The sequence below is a fragment of the Phragmites australis genome, chromosome 6 (genome assembly GCF_958298935.1).
Source record: "Phragmites australis chromosome 6, lpPhrAust1.1, whole genome shotgun sequence".
In the NCBI taxonomy this organism is placed as follows: Eukaryota; Viridiplantae; Streptophyta; class Magnoliopsida; order Poales; family Poaceae; genus Phragmites; species Phragmites australis.
In genome coordinates, this window is record NC_084926.1 from 12,920,683 (window position 1) to 12,947,066 (window position 26,384).

The following is a 26,384-nucleotide window of genomic DNA, read 5'->3' on the forward strand; positions in this document are numbered from 1 at the left end:
AAACGCGCATACCTCTGCGCTCTCTTATTAAAGTTGTCCAAACAAAGTATTCTGTAAACTTATTGCAACAAAACCTGAACTCAGTTTTAGTAAAAAAAAAAATCATAATAAAACATGTTGTCTGAAAACTTATTTCCAATCCACATGATCTAAACAACCTCCAAAGGCATTTGAAAAGCTTACTAGTCTTTCACCTCATTGCGCAGACGAAATGCTGCTTTCTCAAATAAATCACAGTTAATGCCGGTCTAGTGAACTGTTTTATTTTTATGACATCTCTACAGATATCTGAGTCAACATCAACATCATTTGGACCAGCACGGCTAAACACTGCAGCCGATCCCGGGTCCCTCATAATGGGGAGTAAAATGCTTCTGTAACCATTTGAAAGAACAGTTTCATTGAATTAACAGAACTCAATCTTCTGTGCCAAGATTCGATGAGAATCGCTATGTTCATATCTCAGCGCCATGTATAGCACAGAATCATTTAACTTGCTGATCAGTAAGCATCATCTGGAACTGAGTGAATCCTCAGCACCCTTCCACGTAACAGCAACTCGGATCTTTTGCTCTTGTGAAGTTTCATTTCCTCCTGTCTGCACTAATAGTAAGGCGTTCAAAGGTCCTCATAGTGGGATCATCATGGATTCTTCCAGGTTTTGACAATGATGAGGTCCTGCCCTCAACTCCGGTTGACTGGTGAAGCCTCTGATTAGTTGATGGGCGGCTGCTGCCACTGCTGGTCGGGACTAGGTGGCTACTGCGATTTGGGTCACTGGGTTCTCCAGAACCTTGTCTGCTGCTTGACAAAAGGGCCTTCCTTGATGTGCTCCCATTCCGAGATGATGAAGGCCTTCTTCTATCCGAATCAGCAGCCTAGAATACATGGTGAAAATGTTGTAAGCCTTTATCACTATGGGCAATATGCCATCTCATAGCAACAGAAGGGACTGGCCTTAAAAGCAAGACTAAAGATGGCAGAACCAAGAATTTACTACTTGAAACACTCCATCTTATTATTCTGCTAAATAGAGCTACAGCAAATGTTTCAGGCACAACACAAAAACTAAAAATAAAATATCATATTGGTCCTCTCCTACCACATTTCTGAGCATTAGCCATCACATGTTCTCCCAACACACATTAAAAAAACACTATCTCATGTATCAACTAAACATTAACATATTGCATGAATACATACATGATCACCAAGTATCCAAAATAAAAATAATAACAGTAAAACTTGATTGAGAATTTCTCACCGTCTTGGGTGCCAAAAGTGAATCTAATAGAGTTCTGTGCTTTGCGTGTTCTCCATAATGGCCAGAACCAGAGCCAGCTCTTCTAGCAAATGGATCAACTGGACCGGAGAATCTATCCGGAACATCCTGTCTTGCTGTTAAAAAAGAAATAAGAAAACTTAAGGCTCTTGGTTTCCACCTAGCTTATTTCATAAATTTGAAAATTCCGCAAATGTGCAAACAACTAACAAACCTGCAGCCCGTTCAGCTCGGTCTGCAGATGGTCCCGCCAACCCGCCTGTCCTCCCACTCAGCTGGCAGTAAAGAAAAATTCGTACACATTCAGCACAGAGAAACTTGCACTGCTAGGAACTTCAGAAAAAGAGGCAGCAGACATACTCGCAATCTGTTATTGTCCGCAGCTTGCCTCGATACAGTCCAATCAAATACATAATCAAGCTGGCACCCTGTAAGAATCCAAAAGAAACCATGTCAGCAATATGTGGATGTGCAAGAGACTTTAAAGTATTATATTTACACACACCTTCACGGATGAATAAATCTCGGAAGAGTTTCTTCAAATAGGTATAGTCTGGTTTATCTTCAAATCGCAAAGATCGGCAATAATGGAAGTATGAAATGAACTCTGATGGATAAGATTTACAAAGGACCTACACAAAATTGTGTCAAACAGGGCAACAAGATTAGACTATAACCTAATCAAACGATAAATCAAGTTGTTAAAAGAATTGTTTGTCTGTGGGATAAAATCAATTACCTCAACTGGTGTTAGCATTTTCTTCTCACTAATTTTGTCATACTTCTGTTTTTTTGTGCCAGCTTTTAGACCTTGCCAAGGAAGGCTGACATGACAAGTATTCAGTAAAATATATTGTCAAACACAAAAGATAATTTAAACATTAGAAAGCAACTGATGCCTCACCTTCCTCTTAAGAAATACATTAACACATAACCAAGAGACTCTAAGTCGTCTCTCCTGCTTTGTTCTGTAGGAAAAAGAAAAACAGAAACAACACACAGCAGCAGTCAGAATAACACACCAGCATATACTTAACCAAAGCTTACAAAAAAAAAAGCCTATTGGACTTCTGGTGAGGATTTTCTAGACGAGTGACATTTGTTGTTGGTTAATTCTGTGGCAAGGCACATTTTTTTTGGGTTTCAGAAGAGCTATGCTTGTAGATAGATAAACAGTGCAGCATTACTATCTTTTGTCCCCACTAAACCCTGTTGATTTGTGTTATTTCAACTTTACTATATTTTGACCCTCTTAGTACCTTTTAATACAGGTGGTGACACTCACCTACTCCAAGATGGGTGTTTACACTAGCATACCGTGCTGTTCCTGTGAGATTTTTGTTCTCCCTATGATAACAAGAAAAACATGTAAGATTTGAATGTGTATCCAAAAATGAGTATGAAGCGTAATTGTAAGTAACAGACAAAAATATCTCATTAAAGAAATTAAATTAGTTTTTACAGAATGAAAGAAGTAATCACATGCCATCAGTAGTCCTTTTCTTACAATGTTCACAATGATGCAACTCATGTTACTGGTCCTTTTCTTACAATAGGAACAACAATGTAACACAAATTGGTTATTACACTCATCGATCACACTGTATTCGCAAATCCATATAATTCTGAAAAAAAAAAGATAAAGTGGCATCGATTTGTTTTAAATAGTAAATTTGCATCGAGACTGTAGTTACAACTTCCTCGTTTACTAGGATTGCATAAGAAAGTTCAGTTTCAACATCCTTCATTTTTCATTGAACTGTTAACCAATTAAGATTCCAGGTAGATTGCACAACATGGCAGTAGAAATATAGTTTTTGGAACCAATACATTTACTAGCAGATGTCATGCGCATGTTGTGTGCCAAGCGCGGTTATGGTCATGTAAATTCTAAAGCAAGGTTCAGTAAATTAGATAACCATACAACGAAGCTATCAACAAACAGGCAAAACAATGCGACATGTGTCATACAGAACAATATGTGAAGATACTATATTGCAAACCTTGCTGCTACAGAGTACACAATAAGTGTTTTGAATCAAAGATACGAAGCAAATCACAAGCTAAGTGCCATACTAGAACAAACTTCCAGGTGTAAAGAGAACTTCTTTCATAGCATAAATAAGAATCATTTCTGATTACCTGTAAGGTATGTGTTTATGAGTTTGGAGGTCCCGGTACTTCTTCGCAAGGCCATAGTCAATGACATAAACCTGTTACAGTGAGTGCACTCATTTTTTTAGCAGCTATCTTGGTCACACTTGACAGTAAACACAAATTATATCAATCGTTTAAAAGACGTGCTCATTTCTTAGTTGTCATTGCAAGAAATATATAGGACGGTAGTTGGAATGCAGGTCTCTGCTCCTAAGAGTTATCATCGCTAGAGGAAACTTCCATGCACAATAAGTACTTTTAGCACCTCCAAGACTTGATATGTTTACATACATAAATTACAAGAAATGTCTACATTCAAAACCAGTTCCCAGTTTTTCATCTGTTAAACACAAGGATTTCCCGCAAGAACATTACCAGTCATGTTTTATAATAACAGTAAATGAAGTGGTGCAGTACAATTTCAAGCTACAGCCATTAAAATGCATATGTATCAACTGAAAAGCTTATCAGTTGGCAAAGAATCTTGTCATAAAAAAAGAAGGAATTAGGGTTTTAGTGATTATGTGCTGAAGCGAAAGAGGCCTATAATTAGCAGACATGAGAACAGTTAATGGCTGCTGTGATAGAATTTTAGCCTGTCTTGTGGGTTATGATTGGAAGATTTAATACAGCCATCTTACAGAACATAGTCTTTGGATGAATCACGAAACTTTGTAGCACAGCCATTGCATGTAGCAACCAGACCAAAAAGTAAAATCAATATGTTGTCACCACAAAATATGCAATAACCAAGCAACCAACAATGTCCCGAGCTAACGCAGTTACTGAATCAGTTGTATCAGTAAATGCTCTTGAATAGCACCAACCTGACTTGCTTTACGGCCTAAGCCCATAAGGAAGTTGTCTGGCTTGATATCACGATGAAGAAACCCCCTCGTGTGCATGTACTCTACCCTGGTTATCTGTATGAAAACAACCGGAAGACATTAACTTGGTGGTGAAAATCCACCAAATAAGGACTCAAAATTTAAGATCCTGGGTCATCATTTTCATTAGTATGCTGCCATACAGATAACAAAATTAACAACCAACATGATATGACACCATAAGAGAAACTTACCATCTGATCAGCAAGCATAAGTACTGTTTTAAGAGAGAACTTTCTGTTGCAGTAGTTGAATAAGTCCTCTAGACTTGGACCAAGAAGATCAATGACCATGACATTGTACTCCCCCTCCACTCCAAACCACTTCAAATGAGGAATCCCAGCTGAAGTTTGGAATCGAAAAATAAATTAAAATCGGTGAAAATACATGAACAAAGGAACCATGTACTTGTATTGATACTTACTTCCCCCTTGGAGAAGCATGTACAGTTTTGACTCATAATGAAGCTGAGGATGCCTTGATTTGACAGATTCCTAATAACAAGAGATGAAGGAAAATGTCAGGTAGCAGATCCTGATGCTAAAAGGGGGATTAACCTGACTTACACTGACAAATCGTATTGCTGCAAAAAAATGCTTAACCACATACTGTCTCAGAGTAACAGTAAAGGATATGTTCAAGCTACGAAAATCATTTATTATTACATTATAACCTACATCTTCAGTCAAGCTGGTAATCCAAGGCATACATGGGCAAAAAAAAAAATCGAATTTAAGAATGTCTTATCATAGACCACCAGAGATTAATTTTCAGTGAGTACTTGACAGCATTGACATCCAAGGTAAGAAAGGTGTTATTGGTTCATTTGCTCAACTGTATCCGCAAATATCTTCATTTTTTTCTTACTTCCCTAATTACTGGTTTATCCAATAGGCCAGCTTGCTAGGAGAACCAGGAAAATGGTTGGAAGTCTTGTTATCATTCATTTGAAAAACACACAGCACTAAACGAGAAGTCATGTCATTCTTTTCGCAGGCAATAACGTGTGGAAAACAATTGACATTTACAATTAGGTTGTTCCACAAAATCTACACGAGAATTCTTCAAATAAGTTTAACTGCTTCTCGCGATGGATGCCAAATGATATGTTTGCATTGTGCGCAAAGAACTGATTACCGCCTAATGTCACATATAAACTTTAACGAGAAAAAGGTATATAACAGTATCAAATTATCTCGTACCAACTTGATAGCCACCTCCTCGCCGCTTTGTATGTTCACGCCTGAACAACGCAACATAAACAACCACATCATAAACAACGCAGACTAGTGAACAATACGAATTAGTTTCCGGTAGAAACCGACAAAAACACATGAAAGATTCAAGAACCGGGCGAACCAAGATAGAGCTCCCCGAAAGATCCGCTCCCAATCTTCCTCCCAAGCTTAAACTTCCCTCCGATCACATGCTCCATCCTCACGAGCTCCCCTGCAAGATTCACCCAAGAACCGCGCCTCAGATCGTCCCCCGGGAGAGACCAATCGCATTGCCTGGGAGCCCCAAGATTCAAGCCCGAAACACCCAAGAATCGGGGCCCCGGATCTCCGAACCCAAGATTCCGCGCCGCAAAACCGCCGCCTGGGACGGAGCAGGCAGGTGGGCGGATCGAATCGGCGAGCGAATTCGGAGGTTTCGGGTGGGATTTGGGGGGTCAGAGGGCTAGGGATTTGCGCCTCTGATTTCTGGGGGATTTTTTCCCTTCAATTTCGGAGGTGGAAGCGTGGGGCGCGTTGATAGAGGGCGAGGCGATGGATGGTGGACGCGGAAATTGTGGGAAACGGACGGCGGCCGGACAAGAGAGGAGGATGGGGGGAAGTGAGGGAGAGATGGGGGATAATTACGACCGAGACCAAATGGCCAATTGGCCAGTGGTCATATTACCTGTACAGTTACGTCAGAAATCGCTTTCGTTACGGGCCACGGCGATGCTTTCCCTTTTCTTGATGCCTATGGTGTCCAATTTCTTGCACTTCGTATGCGTGTGTTTTGCCTATCCCCGATTTATTTATTTTTTTTGTTGCTTGTGTTTCTTTCTTGGTTCTTCCGTCGTATTTCTTTTTTTATGTTTGTGGTTTTGTGAACTGCAAACTATGAACGTCCAATTCGAAAGGTATGGATACATTTGTTTTGAGTTGGCAAGTCATTTTCGAGAAGCATGGATACAATTGTTTAGGTTGACATGTCGTTTTCAAAAGATTTATGCATAATCTGTGTATGCGAGGTGTGCAACGCAGGGCGAACGTACTTTTGCAATGTAGTCATCCACATGTACGTTTTTAGAAATAAATATCAAAGAATGCACATTGATATTTTTATGGAATTAGTACTTTTAGAACTTTCTCAACTGCACCAGAGGCTAGTATCGTGCATAACTCCATAGTTCATGGACAGTAGTGCTGGCTATTTATTTCTAGAAGAAAAGCAGTGGTGTTTGGCCATACATCGCTAAGGGCATTTGTGTCTTTAAGGCCCATTTTGGAACATGAGAAATTTCTCCGATTCACGCCGGTACTGTTTTCATATATAATCCACACAAAATTATTGTACAATTGTTGAGTTCCAAACCAGCAAAATAAGATTTCTATTTACAATGTGACAATATATGCGTGATAATTGTCCATAACCTTAGATTGCGTTTGGTTCGGCTTTTCTGCCTCCTGGCTAGATCGAATCAAACAGTCCAGCTGTTGAGCTGCTTTTAGAAAGCTGAAAAGTTGACTTTATGAGAAAAATAAACAAGAACATGAGAAGTTAGTTAAGAAGAGATTTTTGGCTTTTGGTGTTTTGATATATTGAGAAATTAAAATTTTATTGTAAAGGTTAATAGTAAAAAAACCAACCGCTAGAAGCTAGAAAAATAACTTTTCATCCAAAAACCAAAAAATCCCAGTCCAATCAAGTATGCCTTTAGTATAAACACAACACAAATTTAGCCTATATTAAATGGAGCTGCATGGACATGAACACTCAATTTGAATGGCATATGGCCTAAAAAGCATGGGTGAGCTACATAAGTTGTTTTTGGTTACTCACGTGAGTTTTGTAAAGCTACATCGTATATCTAAGATAAGTAGAAATAAGCTGAGTGGATGCAATGACTCTAAAAAGAAGAGAGTTGTGTTGCCTATATATGCAGATGCATGACTCTTCACTTCGGGATACAATAAACATGTAAAGATATTTGGTTGACTATATGAGTGAATGTAATGACCCTACATCTAAGATTAACGAGTGATCTCGTTACGTATAGCAAATACAATACATGCATCGGACCAAACTCTACAAAGAAGCTTGATTTGGACATATTCACCAGATTAGATTTCAATCGTATAATTACACCTGTTGATATAGAAAGAGACATTGCATGTGGACAACCAGATAATCTTCTCCATAAAAATATATGCACATGCAGCGGGCATCCAAACATACACATATTGGTTTCACTCACCGCCATGTTAGTAATGCCATCGCATACCATGGTGCTATACATACTGCATGTTAGTGCTTGTACTAGCTAACATGCTGTTTTCCTTACGTGTGATCAACCACTAATTGCTGCCATCCATTCTACGCCCCACGATCCTAAGCCAAGCCAGTGTCGTCGAGTGCCGTATTGGGTTGTGCATACGCATTGTCTTGTCTCTGTCGCTCACACTTCCGTAGATCCAAAACCACTGAAATGTCAGGTGGCACGATCCTGTTTCAGTTTCAGCTACCTGACATCCGTGGCGACGCTGACAAAGTAACTGACCTGCAGTCGATGCAATTAACCTGTTGTTTCAGCCACGGTTTAGCTCTCAAGGAATCACGCACGACAGTGTCCAGTAGCCAGCGATCAGTAACCGTGGCGCCAGAAGGTTAGCTCGGTGAGAACCAGGGTCAGAACACTCTGTTTCTTCGTTGCAACTGCATTCCCTTCGCTAACAAAGTTGCAGGCTCGCGATGCATGCCTCCTGGAGCCCGGGGCGCCGCACACGACGCAACCCACGAGCTCGTCGTCGCAGCATCCGAACCGCGAGAGTTGGACATGGGCGCGTGGCTCAGCCGGTGAGCACCAAGCGCGGCAGCGTGCCGTGCCGGGGGCAAGCATTCCAACCGCCGCCGTGCGCTCGGGCCGGCCGGCCGTGGCCGGCTCCCTTCGGGCTTCCACCGTTCTAGAATCAGTTTGGGACAGAGGAAGGAACAACTGACGTCTGACGAGAAGCGTTTTGATTAGGTTAGGTACTCTGTATCTCTCATTCAGTTAATCAGCTTCTCTGTGTTTAGTGTTAACTAACTGCCATTCTCACAGATAACATTAAACTAATAATCAAAGAGTCAAAAAAAATCCGCTCTGAAAATTACAGCCGTGCACTGTACATAGCTCGCTTTCGCTGACCTGTTCTCGCTGTGCCACAAGCCTGCAACTGCACGATGTGACCTGATCACCCGAGACCTCGTCGTGTTATAAGCCTCGGTGCCTCCACAGCTCCACTGTGCTTGTCTACTCCCACTACCTCAGCCCAGCAGCCGCGCCCACGCTTCATTATAGAGGAGCCTCCCAGTCTTTGCCTGCACCGCGCAGACCAGCTGACCACCGCGCACCACTCGGAAGCCGCCATGGGAGAGGCCAAGAAGCAGGGCCACCCTCTCCTGAGGGGAGGAGACGGCGCGAGGAGGGAGGGCTACACCCACGGCTTCTCGGTGTCCCAGATGGCGGCGCTGACCGCCCTGTGTGGCGCGCTGGTGCCGTCCCTGCCCCCGGAAACGGGCAGCAACGGCCATCTGCAGCGGCAGGAGGATGCCGGCGGCCGCGGCAGCCGGGGCGTCCCGCCGGATGCCGGCAAGAAGGCCGCCGCTGTCGAGGAGTTCCTCCTCGCCTCCGCGGCCGACCCGCCCGTCCCGGACGAGGTGGCGGAGCTGATGTCTCGGATGTGCCTGCCCGAGGCGCTGGTGCTGGTGCGCACGCTGCTGTGGCTGCTGGGCACGCGGTTGGGGACTCTGGCGCTGTGCGGCGCGCGGTGCCTGTCGTGGCGGTTCCCGTTCCTGCGCCGGTTCGACGAGTTGCCCCTGGACGCGCGGGAGTGCGCGCTGCGGCGGTGGAGCCGCCAGACCCTGCTCCCGCCGCTGCGCATGTTTTTCCTCATCACCAAGGTCTTCTGCCTCTACGTCTTCTACTCCTGCGTAAGCCACTCCATTAAGCACCGCTCCATTAAGCGCCTTATTGATCTCCTCCGCTAATCGAGTGATCCGCGTTAAAAAAAATATAGATTTTTTTCGCGTTAATTAATCTCTGACTCTCTGCTAGCACGGGACGAACTGACCACTGATCGATCGATAAGGTCTGTGCGTGCATGAGCGGCGCACGTATTCGGCTCAGCGGCTGACGTCTTCCGTGTAGACCATGCTGTGAGCCTGTGACGCTGGGCACTCCGCATGTGCACGAAGGACCACAGCATGCGCCTTGTCAGATCTTCTCGGCGGATTCGTCTCGTCGACCTCGTTCGTAGAAACATTGACGACTCGTTAAGCTCCCTAGCATGGACAAGCCGAGCCGAATGTACGAGCTGTTAGTAGCTGGCTAGTTGCTGCGTATGTTGTCTGCTGTGCAGTGCTCACTACGAATTTACGACATCGTAGATGACGAAAGAGATCGTACCAGTAGCTCATTCCATCGCTGAGATTTTTATGGAATTGTGACTTCAAAGAATGAAACTAGCTAGAAAGTGTCTCCGATTAGTGGCTGTCAAGGAGAAAATAAATCAGAGTATAGAGTAGTCTAGAGTTGAAGCAGAGGAAGGGGATTGGAGTTGATGCCAAAAGGATACTTTCTGGGGTAGATTGTGTTTAGATGTGCTTCAGCTTTACCAACTTTGATAATGCCAACTTGGATAGGAGCATGCTATGATTTTGTCTTCAAGATCATGCGTAGTGAACGTAAGCAAGAATTCTAAGAGCAGTAATGACATCAACTGATCAACGAACTCTAACGGAGACGCATATGTGTTCATGTTGTCAATGTGTCGTTTTTTGTGTTGAAACGGTGAAACCACATGTTCCATGCATGACATTGCCCTGCAGACCGACGAGAACTCGGAGAATCCTCAATGGCGCGCGATCGGGTACAGCCCGCCCGCAGCGCCGGCGGTGGAGGAAGGGCCTCCCAAGAAGCGGCCTCTCGACAACGGCGTCGTGGAGATGATCAATGAAACCGACGCGTCCCTGCCGGCGTCCCTCTCGGAGAAAGGGCTCGCGCTGACCGAGGATGCGGCGCGGAACGTGTGCAGGATTGAGTGCGACGTCGTCGTCGTCGGGTCCGGCTGCGGCGGGAGCGTGGCCGCGGCGGTGCTCGCTGGGGCAGGGCACAAGGTGGTCGTCATCGAGAGGGGCGGCTACTTCACTTCGCGGGACTATACGGCCGTCGAGGGGCCCTCGATGAGCCAGCTCTACGAGGGTGGCGGGTTCGTCAGCTCGCTAAGCGGAAGCGCGCTGCTCCTTGCCGGCTCGACGGTCGGAGGCGGCTCGGCCGTGAACTGGTCAGCGTGCATCAAGACCCCTGAGGACGTGCGAGGGGAATGGGCGCGCGAGCACGGGCTGCCGCTGTTCGTCAGCCCCGAGTATGTCGCCGCCATGGGCAAGGTGTTCGAGCGGCTCGGCGTGACGGACGGGTGCACGGAGGAGGGGCTCCAGAACAAGGTGCTCCGCAAGGGGTGCGAGAAGCTCGGGTACAAGGTGGAGTCAGTGTCGAGGAACTCGTCGGAGGGCCACTACTGCGGCAGCTGCAGGTACGGCTGCCGCACCGGGGACAAGCGCGGCACGGACACGACGTGGCTAGTCGACGCGGTGAGCCGCGGCGCGGTGATCCTGACGGCGTGCAAGGCCGAGAAACTGCTGCTGGAACGTAGCAGCAGCGCGGCCGGCAGGGCAAAGCGTTGCGTCGGCGTGGTGGCGAAGAGCTCCAACCCGGCGATCACGAGGACGCTGGAGGTTCGCGCCAGGGCGACCGTCTCAGCGTGCGGCTCGCTCCTCACGCCGGTGCTCCTGAGCGGGAGCGGGCTCAGCAACCACCACATCGGCAAGAACCTCCACCTCCACCCAACGGCCCTGGTCTGGGGCTACTTCCCGGACACCATGCCGGACCTCAAGGGCAAGATGTACGAGGGCGGCATCATCACGTCCCTGCACAAGGTGGAAGGGCCGCCGGGCGCGCCGGCCCGGGCCATCCTCGAGACGCCGGCGATGGGCGTGGCCGCCGCGGGGACGCAGTTCCCTTGGGTGTCCGGGCGCGACATGAAGGAGCGGATGCTCAGGTACGGTCGGATGGTGCACCTCTTCTCCATGGTCAGGGACCGCGGGTCCGGCACGGTGCACGGAGAGCGCCGGATCGCGTACCACCTGGACGCGACGGACAGGGAGAACATGCGCGAGGGCCTGCGCCGAGCGCTGCGCGTCCTGGCCGCGGCGGGCGCGACGGAGATCGGCACGCACCGGAGCGACGGGCAGAGGTTCACGTGCAAGGGCGCCACGGAGGCCGCGCTGGAGGAGTTCCTGGACAGCGTCGACGTGGTGCGCGGCCCGCAGTCGAAGGCCGAGGCGTGGAGCCTGTGCTGCACGGCGCACCAGATGGGCAGCTGCCGGATGGGCGCCACGGCGGGAGACGGCGCCGTGGACGCGCGCGGCGAGAGCTGGGAGGCCGAGCGGCTGTACGTGTGCGACGGCAGCGTCCTCCCCGGCGCTGTGGGAGTCAACCCCATGGTCACCATTCAGTCCGTCGCCTACTGCCTCGCCGCCGGCATCGCTGAGTCGCTTAGGCGCGACCTGGCCTCTTGAAAGAGCCACTGATACTACGTTCGTTAGGATTTCCTTATGTATCCTCATGGAATGGCTCCATGTCCTGCAAATAACCTCATCATGATTCATGATCGGTGTGATGCATAAGAGGTAAAAGGAATTAATTTATTTTTGGAAGAATTCTTTCAGTGCCATAAAAAAAAAGTTCCTCTTTCTTCACTGCTATAATTTTTTTTAAAGTTCCCTCACCACCATCTGTTTTATCTTTCTTTTGCTAGCTGCCACTCCGTGACTGCTCCGGCAATCCTTACGTCGAATTTCACAGTGAGTTCAGTACTGTTGATGGTACTGTTTATATCACTGTGGTCGTCTGATATCTCTAAAAATCAGTGATATCACTAAAGGAATTCTCCCTTTATTTTTTTCATCTTGCGTGTTCTGCTTGCTCGCCGTGCAGAGTTGGTCTGTCTGCTCGTCGCCGGCACAGTGACTCCGAAGAACCAATTCGATAGTTGGTCCATCTGCTTGTCATTCTGAGGAATTTATATGGAATTTCTATGAAATTCACGCCCGTTTAGAAGACCGCCAAAACGTTTGTGGAAGCTTGGAACCTGCCTGCATGGCTGGTAACAGTGACGATACCCGTCACCATGTGATGGTGTGCTCGCCTGTTGGGCCGCTAATCTCCGTACGACGCCTCCGTACGCTCATGTCGGGTCCAGATCACATTTATTCACGAAGCAACAAGCTGCTTCTGCGGCTTGCGAAGAGTTAGTCGTCCTTGAGTTCCTAGATAGGGCGAACAAAGAATAGGTTTGGAGCTGGTGCTAGTATAACCAGTTTTCCAAAGCAAAGACTATAGTCTAGACGAACTGTACCTGCGAAGGCTGTGCTTGGCTCTGCAATATTAACAAACAAGACCGTGGCACTGGCAAACGTTGATACAACCTTTTTTTTTTTTGAGATGGCCTTTACATTTGATCAGTAGAGTATCAATCATCTCTTAAAAGGATTTCCTCCAAGGTGATAATTGCCACTCACCAGGGCCTCGATCCCCAAAAAAAGGGGAAAAAGAAGGAAAAAAACCTCACCAGGGCCCCCTGAAGAGTATTCAACTGAACTCCAGAGGAAAACTGGACCGCTCGTTGATGCCTCAAGCTAAGCAGCACCTCAAGACCTACGACATCTTTGACAGTGCAGTAGTGTCTGGTGCAAACTTAGGTGCGTCGGTTATCTTCGTATGGCTCAGTCTAGCTTACAGGATACAGATAACGGGTGTTTAGTTGACTACATATTATTTTAAACTTAGCTCATGATGCAAATACATGCACTCAGCCTGACTTTGCAGATACGGGATGCAAATACGTTTCTGTTGAGCCAGATTCGCTCGATGTAGCATAATCACTAGCTAATGGTGTTATTAGTACGTGGTTAGTACATATTAAGTGATATTAATATATTTTAAAAAAATATTAAAGTTTAATAAGATAAACTAATGACTATAATAATATAATAACATAAAATAAAAGTCATAGTAACAATTATTTGTACATTGTTCTCTCACATAATATATCATCGTACAAACAATCAAACATCTCTTTTCAATCAAGCTAAACAGATTTTCAATCAGACCGAACAGATACAGATAACCAAATAAATTATTACTGTATACACGGGCTTAAGAGTGCGAGCTGGATTGACTAATGATATTTAACACAGAATGCAATATGAGAGGGTCCACCGCGTGAAATCCGACGATCCCCACATGCGGTGGCAGCAGATTTGCTAACGTTCAGTGTACACAATAGTGCCGCATTTTTTACGAAAAACAAGGCCGCGGGAAACTGATTGAGGGCGACAGCACCCTCCATGCTTTTGACCTCCTTAGCGATGACATCATTTATCATCAAGATTTCAGGCACATTGCATCTCAGGTAGTTTCATCCTAAACAATCGCTTCTTCAGAAACAGGATGCCAATTAAGAGCCTGTTTATTTAAACTATTTCTTTTAAACTTTTCTGAAAATTTGTACTTTTAGCTTATTAAAAAACTGTTTTTAAGAATAAACTATTGATTTTTACAATACATTTTTAACTTCTCAACACATAAGTTCTCAGAAAAACGTCTCTCAATTAGCTTCTCAAATTTAGTTCATTTTCCTCCGTAGAAGCTTCTAACTTTTTCAAAAACCACTTCTACGGAACCCCGTTTACAGAAACAGATTCAAAAGCAAGAAACAATCAGGACCTAAGCATCATTACCAAAGAACCACGCAAAGACATAACAGAACAAAATAAAATTTAACATATCAAGTATTTATGACTGGCACAGCCTACCCAAAATGCAACTTACGCTGATTTGGCATATCAAGCGCCATATTGCACTCACTATGGTGCTTAGAGCAGTAAAGGTGAATTGCACTTGGCAAAATCTGCTCAGTTGCGCCGATAAATGTTTATTAACATGATATCACAATGTTTCAAGGTAAACTCGAGCCAAAATAACCCTCTTCAAAAAGGTTGCAGTTTGCAACTTCGGCCCGATCCGAAATCCATGAAAGAACACTCCTCAACTTTTATCAGTGAACAAGAAACTTCAGATAGATCCGCTACAAAGTTATTTGACAGATGCTTTTACAGCTTTCTCTGCTGCATCATCAAGATCCTCTGCAGTGATGAGTGTCATTCCGCTTTCCTGCAATACAAGCATAAAGATCACCAAAAAAACATGGAGATTGAATGTGGATGTTTTTCAAACAAAACTCAGTCTCTGCACATATAAACTAAGCAAGCGTGCACTGTTATTATCACCGGTTCTTACCTTGAGAATCCTCTTTCCTTGGTCTACATTGGTGCCTTCTAACCGAACAACAACAGGAACCTTTAGGTCAACCTGACAATGGATGCAAAAGAGCATTAATCAGCAAGAACAATCGATAAACTCAAGGAACATGGTGGAAATGTGAAGAAAATGAATTGGTAAAATCAAGGACCACAATGGTGAAATACCTCCAAATTCCATTTACATATCCCTACAAAGAACTCTCCAGCAACCATACTTTACAGAACATACAAACAAGATGATAAAAGAATATATACAGGACAAAATCTAATCAAAGAACATACTTGATGAGATATCACAAATACTTAGAAAGGAAAATAAACAGTTCTAAAACAGACACTATTTTTTTCTGGTACTATATTTGTAAGTAGAGACCAAATTATCTTGTAAGAAAACTGCCCACAATGAATTCATGATAGTATTATCATGAAATATCAATAGGCAAAGAAATAGACTGAAACAAATATTTTCACTTGTACTGTATTTAAAGTGGCGAATTTCTGAAAAAAATATGCATGCAAATGAATTTAACAGAATTCAGAGAAACAAAAAGGTCCCGGGTGGAAAAGAGATTTTTTGCATGATTGCACTGTGATTATGTGAAAACAATATAACAGAAATTGTCATGTAATGAAATTACGAAGAATGAGACAAACTTATTCTATCAAACTAGGGACAGATTTAAAATGTACCTGTTTAGCAGCATTTACAATTCCACTTGCTATCACATCACATTTCATGATGCCCCCAAAAATGTTCACAAGAATTGCCTTCACTCTATCATCTGAAGTCAGTATCTTAAATGCTTCCACAACCTGGACAGAAATTTTATAAGATATGCAGTGTTGAAAGCATATGCAGCGAAGCAAACTACAATGTGAAAATAACATCAAGTTTTAAAAAGGATCTCGAGAAATTCTCAGTCTCTTTCAGGTGCTAAGATATATTTGCAATCTACGCAGGATGAAAAAGAAGGGTCAATAGCTCAAGTAAACATTAACATGCTATCCAGCTTATACCTGCCCCTCTGATGCACTTCCACCAACATCAAGGAAATTGGCAGGTGTACCACCATGCAACTTGATAATATCCATGGTAGCCATAGCCAATCCTGCTCCATTTACCATGCAACCAATCTCTCCATCAAGACCAATATAGTTCAAATCTGCTTTGGCAGCAGCAACCTGTAAAGGTGGTGGTGCCAGTGCTGAGATTAGATAACCATAAATTAAACCTAAAGTATTCGCTCAGAGGGGGTCTAATGTCTAAAGGCCAAAAAAAGAGCAAAAACACCTTCAAAGGAAGTTCAACAGAAGAGAAGAAAAAGTGAACAATGGAAAAGATGAGAAATTATATACCTCCCTAGGGTCTTCCTGTGTTGTATCGCGCAGTGCAAAGATTTCTTTTTGCCTAAATGCAGCATTATCATCGAAGTTCAACTTTGCATCAGCAGCAACAAGCTTGTTGTCGGCTGTCTCTGCGAGAGGATTTATCTACCCAAATTAACCATCCAAAATTAGTACAAATGCATAAATGAGAGGTGATAGTAAGATGAACCATCAAAATGAAAACCGTTTCTCACTGCAGTACCTCCAGCAGAGTGCAATCACTCTTGCAGAAAAGTTCATACAGCTTCTTAATCTGTTCTATAGAAGACTGCCTGTCGGCTGCCTTTAGGGCCAGACCATCAACAACTTTAGCTGCATCCTCATCAGTGATTCCCTTGAATACATCAATAGGAACCTGACATTCCAATCGATAGAATTTCAACAACAAAAATATCAGCATTTTAGGAACACAATTGTGAGGAGCAAAGTGTAAATATGATACACATCAGATGCATACACTGAGTGCAAAATCAAATTAGGGAACCAAACCTTAATAATCATATCAGGATACTTCTCTGCAAGATCTTCAATACTGGTTCCTCCCTTGCTGCAAGCAATTATGAGCTGAAATGGACGATCAGCAATGCACAATAGGAAACAAATTTCAGACAATGGACATTAGGTTACTTTTGATTTAGTTGACAGTTGGAACAATACTTCACAAGAGCAACCAAAAATAACAAAACATATGTAAAGAGATAAACAAGAGTTTATAATACACGTGAAAGGTAAGTGCCACAGAACTAGCACGATTCACAAACTTGGTTACATCACCTCAATGTTTAGCTCATAACTAGATCAAAAACGATACAAAGATGGAAAGGAAATAATGCTGTTTTTCCATAAGATTCTTAACATATAAGAGAAATATCAGATGACATAAAGATTTGCATATGAACTTTCACCAGTCCTCACATACCATGGCATGTTAAGTCTTGCTGAAAAGTTTACTAAGTACAAAAAAATCATCTTATTTAAATGACAGAGGTAACTTGATAGATTGAAAGAAACAACTGAAAGTTGGTAATGGGCAACAGGTAATTAAACAGTAATGGAGGGGGGGGGGGGCACCCATTCCTTGAATACGTCTTAGTGGAGCCATTTTTAGAACACTAATTCATGTCAATAATCTTACAAATTATCAGGATCTACGACCTAAGAAAGTATATTGAAGTCAAAAGTTCCAGGCAAGCAATTATCAAACATTAACAGCTTATGGCTTTGGTACTTTTACATGGAAAAAATTTAAAATTAAAATTAAAATTTATGGTTCAGTCACCAAAATGCACCAGCTTATTCGGAGAACAGAAGAAAAGTTCGCTAATGGAAATAAAATAAACTGCAACATAAAGTGTTATCTGTGATCAACGACATACTGGGCCAGCAGTTTTCCTATCAAGGGTGATGGCAAAGTACATCTCATTAGTAAGTGACAGTTTCTCACACAAGTAGACCTGTCCAAGAGAATGGAGAAGTGTCAGTAGTTAGATTTTTTTTTTTTTTTTTTTTGACAAGCAAGCAAATATTGCCCACTAGTACGTGCAATGTAATGATTATAATACAACATATAGAGTCAGATGACAACAGCATTATGTAAAGCTCCTTAAAATTGAAATCCATTGATATCTTCTCTTGCATTTAAAATAATATCTATAAAACCCACTGATAAGGTTATGGAAAAATCATAGGAAGAATTAGATATCATGTACACGGCATGGCCTCAAAAAGATACTTTGTATGATAATATGTCATGCTTCTGTTGTTGCTACTAATTCACATGAACATAAGAAGATTGGAGACCGAAGAGGGTTTAGATACATATGCTCCTGTGTGTTTTCACCGAAAACTAAATAGGAGAGACTCTGAACTTCCTAGTATTGACAGCAGTACAGAACCAAAGTGTGGAAGGTCAAACTTGCTGTAGTGAAAAGAAGCTCTCTTACAAAGAATCCAGCAAGATCGAGAACATTAGTTTCTAGCAGTTCTACATACAGTAACTGAAACTAATGGGTAAACACAACAATAGACCAGAAGTGAAGCGCAACAGGAAGCTGATGGCTTAAATTAGTAAATCTAACCTTGCTCACAATCTTCCCCTCTGGACCAGTTTGTTTTGTTACCAGAATCTGGCCTAGCATTTTACCTGCAGAATAATACCAGCACAAGTGTACAACTCGGTCATACATGAATTACTTGTACAAACCAATAGAGGGCACTAACGCGGAAAGGAATACCCCACACAGAACCAATAAAAATGAATAAACGATCCCTAAGTCTTACAGCAAAGGTGAGGATACAGTTATCTATCCAGGCAGCAATATAACTAATACAGATGAGTTTAGTTAATCCTGCTCAGATGAGTTTAGTTAATCCTGCACAGATGAGTTTAGTTAATCCTGCCTAGTTCAATAGTTCATACAAGTAGAATTTGCATGATAGCAAATTTCATTACTAAACCATTAAAAACAGACAATAAATTGCATAGGATCAGAAACTAAGTATGGCTTGTCTTTCATGTGTGTAGCATGTAGAATTGGTATTCTATGCATTTATAGTTTCTCAGGCAATAGTGCAAAGAAAGATGATCATAAATGAAGGAATGCAAAATCGTAACGACAAAACATATTGGTCATTATCATGCATAGCAGTAATAGATGTGCAAGAAATCTCAAGAAATCCTACAAAGAACTGCTATAGTTTGTTGTCTGCTCAAGTCGTAGCAAGCCAGCAATACATCATGAATCCAAGTACTCACTATGGCACACACTTACTTGCAATTCCTTCAGCTTCCTCAGCCTTAACGATATGAACACCACCTTTCAGTCCACTTTTGAAAGTTCCCAGTCCTCGGCCGCCAGCAAGGATTTGACTCTTAACAACTATCTGCACGAAGACATCTTTTGAGTATGAAACTGTGACTACAATGCAAACTAAAAAATGTCTCATTTTATCTTCGATTATCAACAAGATACATGCTGCTTAGCTATATCTAGTTGTACTGCTACTCCTTACAAAAAAAAAATTTGTAACTATTTCATAAGAAGCATGCATACTTCAGAAAGGTCAGAAAGATTGCACAAAGCCATAAGCACAAGCAGCACTGTAAGATTACTCAAGGCACCTGCAGCCGTGTCATAACTCCGTTTGCATTAATATACCGAGATAATTGCAACTGATTTACACCAAATATAAAATAGTATTCACCCCAGCAACAGTGAAATTCACCTTACATAATAATAGTGCCTTAACCACTTTAAAAATCCCAAAACTACAGCATCGGTGAAAATCAATCAGAGATTGCTAATAGTGCCACCTCCGACTCAGCAGAAATTCGCAGTAAACTACATTCCGGCTCCAACATTAAAATGAGTACCACATCCTAGATTTGGGCCCCAGGCATTTGCATCCATGGAACGAATTACACGAACATGTTGATGGCTCGAAACAATAAAAGATAAGGAAGCTGGCATCATCACCTCTTTCTCACTGGGGAATGCGTTCTTCAAGGCGTCCTGGAGCTCCTGCACGGACCCAGCCGCCGCGCCCCTGGGCACGTTGATCCCGTACTTCCCCATCAACTCCGCTCCCTGCAGCACCCACACAAACCACAAACCCTAAGTCGTCAGACGCGGCATCCAAATCGGCACCAAGAACTCCGCAAAAAAAAATCCAGGAAAAATGGGGGTCGCAAATGCGGGATCTAGGACGCGGGGGCACCTGGTACTCGTGGATGTTGAGGCGGCGGAGCTGCTGGTGCTGCCATCTCCCGGCGACGGAGAGGGCGCGCGACGCCAGCTTCCCCAGCGATCCGCGAACCATGGCTGCGGCGACCTTGGTGGGCGGGGCTGGCTCCTTCGATCCGGAAACCCTACAAGTTTGGAAGACGCTTTCTCTTCGCGGTTTGATTTTTTTTCTTTTTACCCGAATTTTCTTTTTCGCTTTCTTTCTTGCGGAAGCGTGTGGCGGGCCGCCGGGACAGTGGAGTAGCACACGTACTCACGTAGAAGGGTAGAATGGTTTTTTTACTGACATGTGGGCCCGGTAAATGTGGGGTACAGGTGTCATTGATTGAAGCCAGGGATGGAACGACGAACGAGGTAAGGTTTGACTGGGTAAGTTTATGGGCCGAGAGTTGGATGTGGCGTGATAGGCAGTGATGTAAGATTTGTTTGTTTTGGATTGTTAGCGGAGTCGGTATCGGCCCGGTATTTGCCTGTTGCGGGTGATTTGCGGCTGGAGGGCGCCCGCAAGCGACTCCAACGGAGTCAGTATCGTGTGCGACAGGGATGCGGGGTGGGGAAGCCGTTCGGCAAACGCAGATGTCTCTGGAGGCCGCATTTGGGCGAGCGGATAGGAGAGGGGGCGCCTGCTCCCGCGAAGCTGCGGAAGGGGATCTGGCGAGGCGCCGCGGCGGTGAGGACGGCGGGGGGGGGGGGGGGGGACTCGGGCGGAAGCGCGGAAGGTCGGGGCCCTCGGCGGCGGTCCCTGCGGAGGAGGAGAGGAGGGAAGCAGATCCGGCGGAGGCATTTCGTTCGTCCCCGCCGTCCGTGGGCTCGGCGACGGCACCAAGGACGACGTCGGCAGCAATGTAAGTTCTCCCGCCACTACTTCCAGTCCTTGCGGTGGCCGCCGAGGGGGGGGAACCGTGGTGGTTTTGTCGGCGCTAGGGATTGGGTTCGCAAACGGCGTGTAGAACCAATTTGTTGGAGTGCATTTGGTAGGAAGTAGCACACCGGGAAGGTGGGGTGTGGCTTGCAAATCATCGTCCTTGGTTCGGTTGTGGCTGTGGCTCGCTCGTAGATGCAAAGCTTGTAGCAGGGACGGCGGTTCCTTGTGGCCAGAGGTGGCCATGGTCCCCCTTGGCTACGAAGTTGATATTAGCACATAGTCATCTTCGGCCGCAAGCATAGGTTAATGGAAAAGTCTTTTTGATCCTTTTTACCGAGGAGTTTGTTGTGGTAATACTTGTTTCTGAATCTCCCAGTCTCAAACGAAAAGAAAATTGCATTTGGGCTGCGGATCTGAGATCAGGGAGTGATGTGCTCTCCTATCCTAGCTGGTGTGGCTAGTGTTGCTTTGTTTGAGCTGGGATCCAGTTAGTACTGATCTGTTGTTGTCCACATGTTCTGTTTTTGTGAGTCAAATTAGTAATGGTCGATTAGTAATGATCAAAAAGAATAATTGATTCATCTGCGGCTGGCCACAGAATGACATAGGTTCTATACGTATATGCATCGACAAATTGATTGAACCATTTCCAGATGCTTTGTGTGACTGACTGAGGTCTCTGCCTTTCCAGTTTCATATGCAGACGCACACTGAAACTAATATATATACTGTCTTTCTTATATATACACACAGCTAATTGTTACCGAGGATTTTGTTCTGCAAAATGTTTCTGAATCTCCCAGTCTCAAACGAAATGAACAACTGCATGTGGTCTGCTAATTGTTTCTGATAAATCTGAGATGAGGGAGTGATGTGCTCTCCTATCCTAGCTGTTGTGGCTAGTAGTACTGCTATTTTTGATCCAGTTCAGGTTGTCCACATTATTCATGGTCGATTAGTAATGATCTGTTAGTAATGATCTGTTACCACATTGATCCAGTTAGTAATGACCTGTTTTTTGTCCACATGATCTGTTTGTGTCAGGCAAATTAGTAATGGTCGATTAGATAGTGTAATGAACTAGAATGATTGATTCATTTTAGTTGCGGCTGGCCACAGAATGACATTTGTTTTCATCACAGTAATCATCTCATTTTTCTGCATTTTACTGCAAGTGTCAGCATATGTTCCATCTTATTATCGCAGTGCACCAGTGCATCTTCCTAACTGTATGCAAAGATACATGTAAGGTAAATATACAGAATTTATGCATGATTGGTAGGTAAAAGATTCTCAGTTTAGCCATCGATCTCATTGGTTGTAGATGGACGCCGCTTCGCTTGCCGCCCTTGTCTCAAAAATGCAGGACCACGTCGAACAAATGGCGGCAGAACTGAAGAACGTTGTGAAAGACAACTTGAGTACGGAGGGCACCCCCGCCGATGTGGACCTGAACCGAGCTCTCCTTCAGGTCGAGAACATTGCTGGGGAATTGGAGATGCTCGTGTTCCAAGTGGAAGATGCGCTGCAGACAGGTGATGGTTGCAAGGAAGTGTCCGCCACCATCACTTTGATCGAGGAAGGGTCCGGTTCACAGGATGTCGACTGCAACGACATTGTTCCTGTGGATTGGAGCGCCGATGAGCTGTTGTGTGGAGATTCAGTGGACTCTATGTCAGTAGAATCCGATAGGTCGTGGCGTCTGCAGTAAATTGCTTTATGTAATTTGCTTTACTGCAGTGGTAATAAACGTAGTGTTGTGTACTGGATTGTCGAGTTCATGGGTTGTACTGATATAACCAAACCATATGTTGCTTACTGTCTTTGTCTACTGTCTTTGTCGAATAAAGTGCCTGGTTCATGTATTTCATCGCCTTTGTCACATATTTCAGGAGCAGTATGGAGTATGCCCCATTTCTTCGGGGTGATGAAGATGACATTCTGTGGGATGATGTTGTGCCGCCCACTCAGGATGACTTCTTCGGGACGCAGCTTCCTACGTTCCAAGAACAGGCGCTGGAAGGACAAAATGAGTTGCCAGCGGCAGGTGGTCGTGGAAGCAGTTACACGATCCAGGAGGACCTTCTTCTTGTCAAGTCGTGGCTTAACGTGAGTATGGATCCAGTGGTGGGGACCAACCAAAGTATGGGTGCTTTCTGGCAGAGGATCGAGACATTTTACCACGAGCGCAAGGACTTCCCTACCACTCAGAACAAGAAGTCTCTTCAGGGTAGGTGGACCTTCGTCAACGGCATGGTGCAGCGATTCTGCGGCCACTATGCTAAAGCCCTTCGTAATAGGAGGAGTGGGATGACAGAGGCCGACACGGTAAGCATCATTAAATGCAAATGTGTAGTTTCAATTCATGATATTTAGTGTGGCATTAAATCTGATGTCGGCCAATTTCAGATTGCTGCTGCATGTAAGATGTTCCAGGCAGCTGAGAAAAGGGAGTTCACATTGATGCCCTGCTGGGTCGAGTTACGCCACCATCCTAAATGGCAATCAGAGTCGTCTCGCAAGAAGCAGAAGACCGCGGCACAGGGAACCCCGGTATCAACACAGGAGGGAGAGACCTCCCCCGGCTGCATCGAAGGTGAAGGTGCGACGGCCACGCATACCAGCGGGAGCAGCCGGCAGAATCGGCCAGCAGGCCGCAACAAGGCAAGGGACCTCGCTCGCGGTTCGTCTTCATCAACATCGGTCACAAAACCAGTGCTTGAGATGTTTGACAGGCAAATTGCGGTGAAGGAGAAACTTGAGAAGGAACGCGCTGATCGCTTTGCAGAGATGTTGAGAATTGAGGAGCAGAGGTTGCGCCTTGAGGAGGAGCGTGTGCAACTGGAAAAGGTCAAGGAGGAGAGGCAAAAAATCAGGGAGGAGAGGGAGATCATGAACATGGACATTTCGCAAATGGACGAGGACCAGCAGGCATATTACAAGAGCCTACGCCGAAGCATAATCGCAGCTCGCCGAGCTGAATCTGCCCCCTGAGTTTTGTTGCCCATCTTTGCAAACAATGTATCCTTCACTGTATTTACTTTTTATGCAAACAGAATTTTCCTTTATGGATGCAAGTGGGTATGGTAGTTTTTATGCAAACAGACTTTTCCTTTACTGCCTGGTACTTGTTAAGCAAACAGAATTTTCGTTACTGTGTGTTCAATAGCATGGACCTGCTACAATTTGTATTATGTCCATGTTTCAGTATGCAGGTTTTTAGAAGATATGGTATTGTATCCTGGACAATGAACTTAGAATAGATTGTGGCCGATCTTGTCAACCGTTGATTCGTTTGCCCTGACTACTTCAGCCCCTCTTGTCAACGGAACCGGATGAACCATTGTATTTCAGAGAGTCCAACTGAGCGGAAAGAGGGGTTGTTTTCTCAGTTGGCACATGATAAACCTCAAATAATTCATGACATTTAGTGTGGCTGATTGGCTCGGATTACTGAATTCTCCTCCGCTTCTTGCAGGTGTTCTCTGAGCCAGGGTGAGCTCCACATTCTGTTGGACCTCCTGTGCTGCCATTTCATTTCGCCGTTGCAAGATAATTCATGACATTTTAGTGCACTTTCCTGGTCTGGGAAGAGGTCGCAGGGGGCTCCAAAGATTGGCTTTTTGGGTGCTCTTGCTCTGGTCCACCGGACCTGCTTGTTCTCTTTGCCACCTGTTGAGCAAGCACATCTTTTACTGCTCGCATCGAGATGCATCAGTGGTAGGGATCTGGTCACATTCGGCCGTAATATGGAGCATGCCATGAATCTTTATGTGAAATACTTGCCAGCATTGGGCGTTTGCATCAGAATTGGTGGTGTGGAAACCCCACTGAGTTGTTTCATGAACAAACTAAAATCATTTGGTGTTCACTTGGCACATGAGAAACCTCAAATATTTCATGATATTTAGTGTGGCTAAAAGTTCACTAGGACACAATGAAGCCATGGAAGCGACATAATGAAACCATGGAGGCCACATTAGAATCTACAATGCCTAGACATATATTTTAACACGATGTAATGTGACACGATAGTACATTTATTTAAGCACATGAGGTCTATTGTCCTCCTTCCATCTGCCACAGGTGCTCCACAATGTCGTCACGGAGTTGATGATGCGTTGGTCGACTTCTAATTTGCCCGTACCTTTCCATAAATGCTTCAAGCGGGGGGGGGGGGGGGGTTGGTTCGTGAGACGGCACCGCGTCCTCGCTCGAACCCTCGTAGACGTATTCGAGAGCCCCGGCCGTTCTCTCATCCTCGATTATCATGTTATGCATGATGATACACGCTGTCATTACGTCGCTGAGGGTTTCTTGATCCCACAACCTCGCCGCTCCACGGACTATGGGAAACCTGGACTGCAACACTCCAAATGCCCGCTCAACATCCTTTCGTGCAGCCGCCTGCTGCACCACGAAGTGTTGATGCTTCCGGCCTACTGGAGCTGGTATGGGTTTCACAAATGTCGCCCACTCTGGGTAGATCCCGTCTGCAAGATAGTACCCCATCGTGTAATGGTGGCCATTAATAGAGTACTGTACCTTGGGTGCTACTCCCCCAGCAAGGTTGTCAAGGAGATGAGACCGGTGCAGCACATTGATGTCGTTCAATGAACCTGGCATCCCGAAGAAGGCGTGCCAAATCCATAGGTCCTGCGATGCCACAGCCTCTAGAATGATAGTCGGTGCATTGACATGGCCCCTGAACGAACCGGACCACGCCGTGGGACAGTTCTTCCACCTCCACTGCATGCAATCGATGCTTCCAAGCATCCCGGGGAACCCTCGACGCTGGTTCATATCCAGCAATCGAGCAGTGTCCTCCTCGTTCGGCGCCCGGAGGTACTCGTCACCGAACACCTCGACAATGGCCCGCACGAAACGCCGCATGCTCTCTATGATGGTGCTCTCCCCTAGCCGGAGGCACTCGTCGAGAGAATCTGCAGGAGCATCGTAAGCTAACATACGGAAAGCGGCAGTTACTTTTTGCAGGGGTGACAGCCCAAGCTCTCCGGCAGCGTTCCTCCTTTGCTTGAACCATGGGTCATGGTCCTCCACCTCCCTCACAATCTTGCAGTACAGATCGCGTTTCATCCTGAACCTGCACGGCAATGGATCAGTAGTAGTTCATAAATCGTCCATACGTACACCAACGGATAGTGTTACCTGCGCCAAAAAATGTAGTCGGGGTACACTGCGGACTCAGCAAAGTAGTCATTGTACAATCGATTGTGTCCCTCCTGACGATTCCTACGGATGCGCCGGTGCCCGGGGACGGAGCCGCCCCACGACCCTCTGGCCGAAGCTTCGACGTCGGCATGCCATGCGGCAAGCGTCGCTAGGACCAACTCATCTTCCTCATCGGACGAATCGGTGGAGAAGCATAACTCTCTCATGTACTGCTTCCATGCAGCACGATGCTCCAT

The 26,384-nt window shown here is 45.1% G+C and overlaps 4 protein-coding genes across 5 annotated transcripts; 1 reads left to right on the forward strand and 3 right to left on the reverse strand.

Moving 5' to 3' along the window:
- Positions 1 to 241: 241 nt before the first annotated feature.
- LOC133921747 (casein kinase 1) lies at positions 242 to 6,196 on the reverse strand. Its single transcript, XM_062366748.1, has 14 exons — positions 5,686 to 6,196; positions 5,529 to 5,569; positions 4,751 to 4,820; positions 4,521 to 4,669; positions 4,267 to 4,362; positions 3,425 to 3,495; positions 2,568 to 2,629; positions 2,187 to 2,250; positions 2,022 to 2,106; positions 1,788 to 1,914; positions 1,643 to 1,710; positions 1,497 to 1,557; positions 1,265 to 1,398; positions 242 to 878 (listed from the first exon to the last, which is right to left on the reverse strand). The coding sequence occupies exons 1-14, from the start codon at positions 5,759 to 5,761 to the stop codon at positions 585 to 587; spliced, it is 1,398 nt and encodes a 465-aa protein (XP_062222732.1). The 5' UTR covers positions 5,762 to 6,196; the 3' UTR covers positions 242 to 584.
- A 2,614-nt stretch (positions 6,197 to 8,810) lies between these two features.
- On the forward strand, positions 8,811 to 12,730 carry LOC133921748 (long-chain-alcohol oxidase FAO2-like). 2 transcript variants are annotated; one of them, XR_009910317.1, is made up of 3 exons: positions 8,811 to 9,510; positions 10,408 to 12,267; positions 12,396 to 12,730. XR_009910317.1 is itself a non-coding variant. In XM_062366749.1 (2 exons), the coding sequence occupies exons 1-2, from the start codon at positions 8,947 to 8,949 to the stop codon at positions 12,154 to 12,156; spliced, it is 2,313 nt and encodes a 770-aa protein (XP_062222733.1). In that variant the 5' UTR covers positions 8,811 to 8,946; the 3' UTR covers positions 12,157 to 12,297. The 2 variants fall into 2 exon arrangements, 1 of the variants encoding a protein (XP_062222733.1); XM_062366749.1 differs by lacking the exon at positions 12,396 to 12,730 and having other exon boundaries at positions 10,408 to 12,297.
- Positions 12,731 to 14,399: 1,669 nt separating this feature from the next.
- LOC133921749 (succinate--CoA ligase [ADP-forming] subunit beta, mitochondrial) lies at positions 14,400 to 20,319 on the reverse strand. Its single transcript, XM_062366751.1, has 12 exons — positions 20,065 to 20,319; positions 19,824 to 19,934; positions 19,119 to 19,230; positions 18,426 to 18,490; positions 17,724 to 17,801; positions 16,837 to 16,911; positions 16,550 to 16,702; positions 16,318 to 16,452; positions 15,979 to 16,143; positions 15,652 to 15,774; positions 14,939 to 15,010; positions 14,400 to 14,812 (listed from the first exon to the last, which is right to left on the reverse strand). The coding sequence occupies exons 1-12, from the start codon at positions 20,164 to 20,166 to the stop codon at positions 14,735 to 14,737; spliced, it is 1,269 nt and encodes a 422-aa protein (XP_062222735.1). The 5' UTR covers positions 20,167 to 20,319; the 3' UTR covers positions 14,400 to 14,734.
- A 3,787-nt stretch (positions 20,320 to 24,106) lies between these two features.
- On the reverse strand, positions 24,107 to 26,384 carry LOC133922968 (uncharacterized). The gene is made up of 3 exons (XM_062368467.1): positions 26,125 to 26,384; positions 25,313 to 26,059; positions 24,107 to 24,131 (listed from the first exon to the last, which is right to left on the reverse strand). The coding sequence occupies exons 1-3, from the start codon at positions 26,382 to 26,384 to the stop codon at positions 24,107 to 24,109; spliced, it is 1,032 nt and encodes a 343-aa protein (XP_062224451.1).

What these genes read in the sequence shown, in the direction of transcription:
- LOC133921747 (XM_062366748.1), bottom strand. Translation starts at nt 5,761, where the DNA reads ATGGAGCATGTGATCGGAGGGAAGTTTAAGCTTGGGAGGAAGATTGGG. An exon ending in CATAAACACATACCTTACAG is followed by an intron (nt 2,630 to 3,424) that starts GTAATCAGAAAT and finishes TTGTTATCATAG; the next exon opens with GGAGAACAAAAATCTCACAG. An exon ending in ATGTATTTCTTAAGAGGAAG is followed by an intron (nt 2,107 to 2,186) that starts GTGAGGCATCAG and finishes TTGTCATGTCAG; the next exon opens with CCTTCCTTGGCAAGGTCTAA.
- LOC133921748 (XM_062366749.1), top strand. Translation starts at nt 8,947, where the DNA reads ATGGGAGAGGCCAAGAAGCAGGGCCACCCTCTCCTGAGGGGAGGAGAC. An exon ending in TCTACGTCTTCTACTCCTGC is followed by an intron (nt 9,511 to 10,407) that starts GTAAGCCACTCC and finishes ATTGCCCTGCAG; the next exon opens with ACCGACGAGAACTCGGAGAA.
- LOC133921749 (XM_062366751.1), bottom strand. Translation starts at nt 20,166, where the DNA reads ATGGTTCGCGGATCGCTGGGGAAGCTGGCGTCGCGCGCCCTCTCCGTC. An exon ending in CATTCCCCAGTGAGAAAGAG is followed by an intron (nt 19,231 to 19,823) that starts GTGATGATGCCA and finishes GTCTTCGTGCAG; the next exon opens with ATAGTTGTTAAGAGTCAAAT. An exon ending in ATAGGAAAACTGCTGGCCCA is followed by an intron (nt 16,912 to 17,723) that starts GTATGTCGTTGA and finishes CGTCCATTTCAG; the next exon opens with CTCATAATTGCTTGCAGCAA.
- LOC133922968 (XM_062368467.1), bottom strand. Translation starts at nt 26,384, where the DNA reads ATGGAGCATCGTGCTGCATGGAAGCAGTACATGAGAGAGTTATGCTTC. An exon ending in GACTACATTTTTTGGCGCAG is followed by an intron (nt 26,060 to 26,124) that starts GTAACACTATCC and finishes ATTGCCGTGCAG; the next exon opens with GTTCAGGATGAAACGCGATC. An exon ending in TTTGGAGTGTTGCAGTCCAG is followed by an intron (nt 24,132 to 25,312) that starts GTTTCCCATAGT and finishes AAATTGTAGCAG; the next exon opens with GTCCATGCTATTGAACACAC.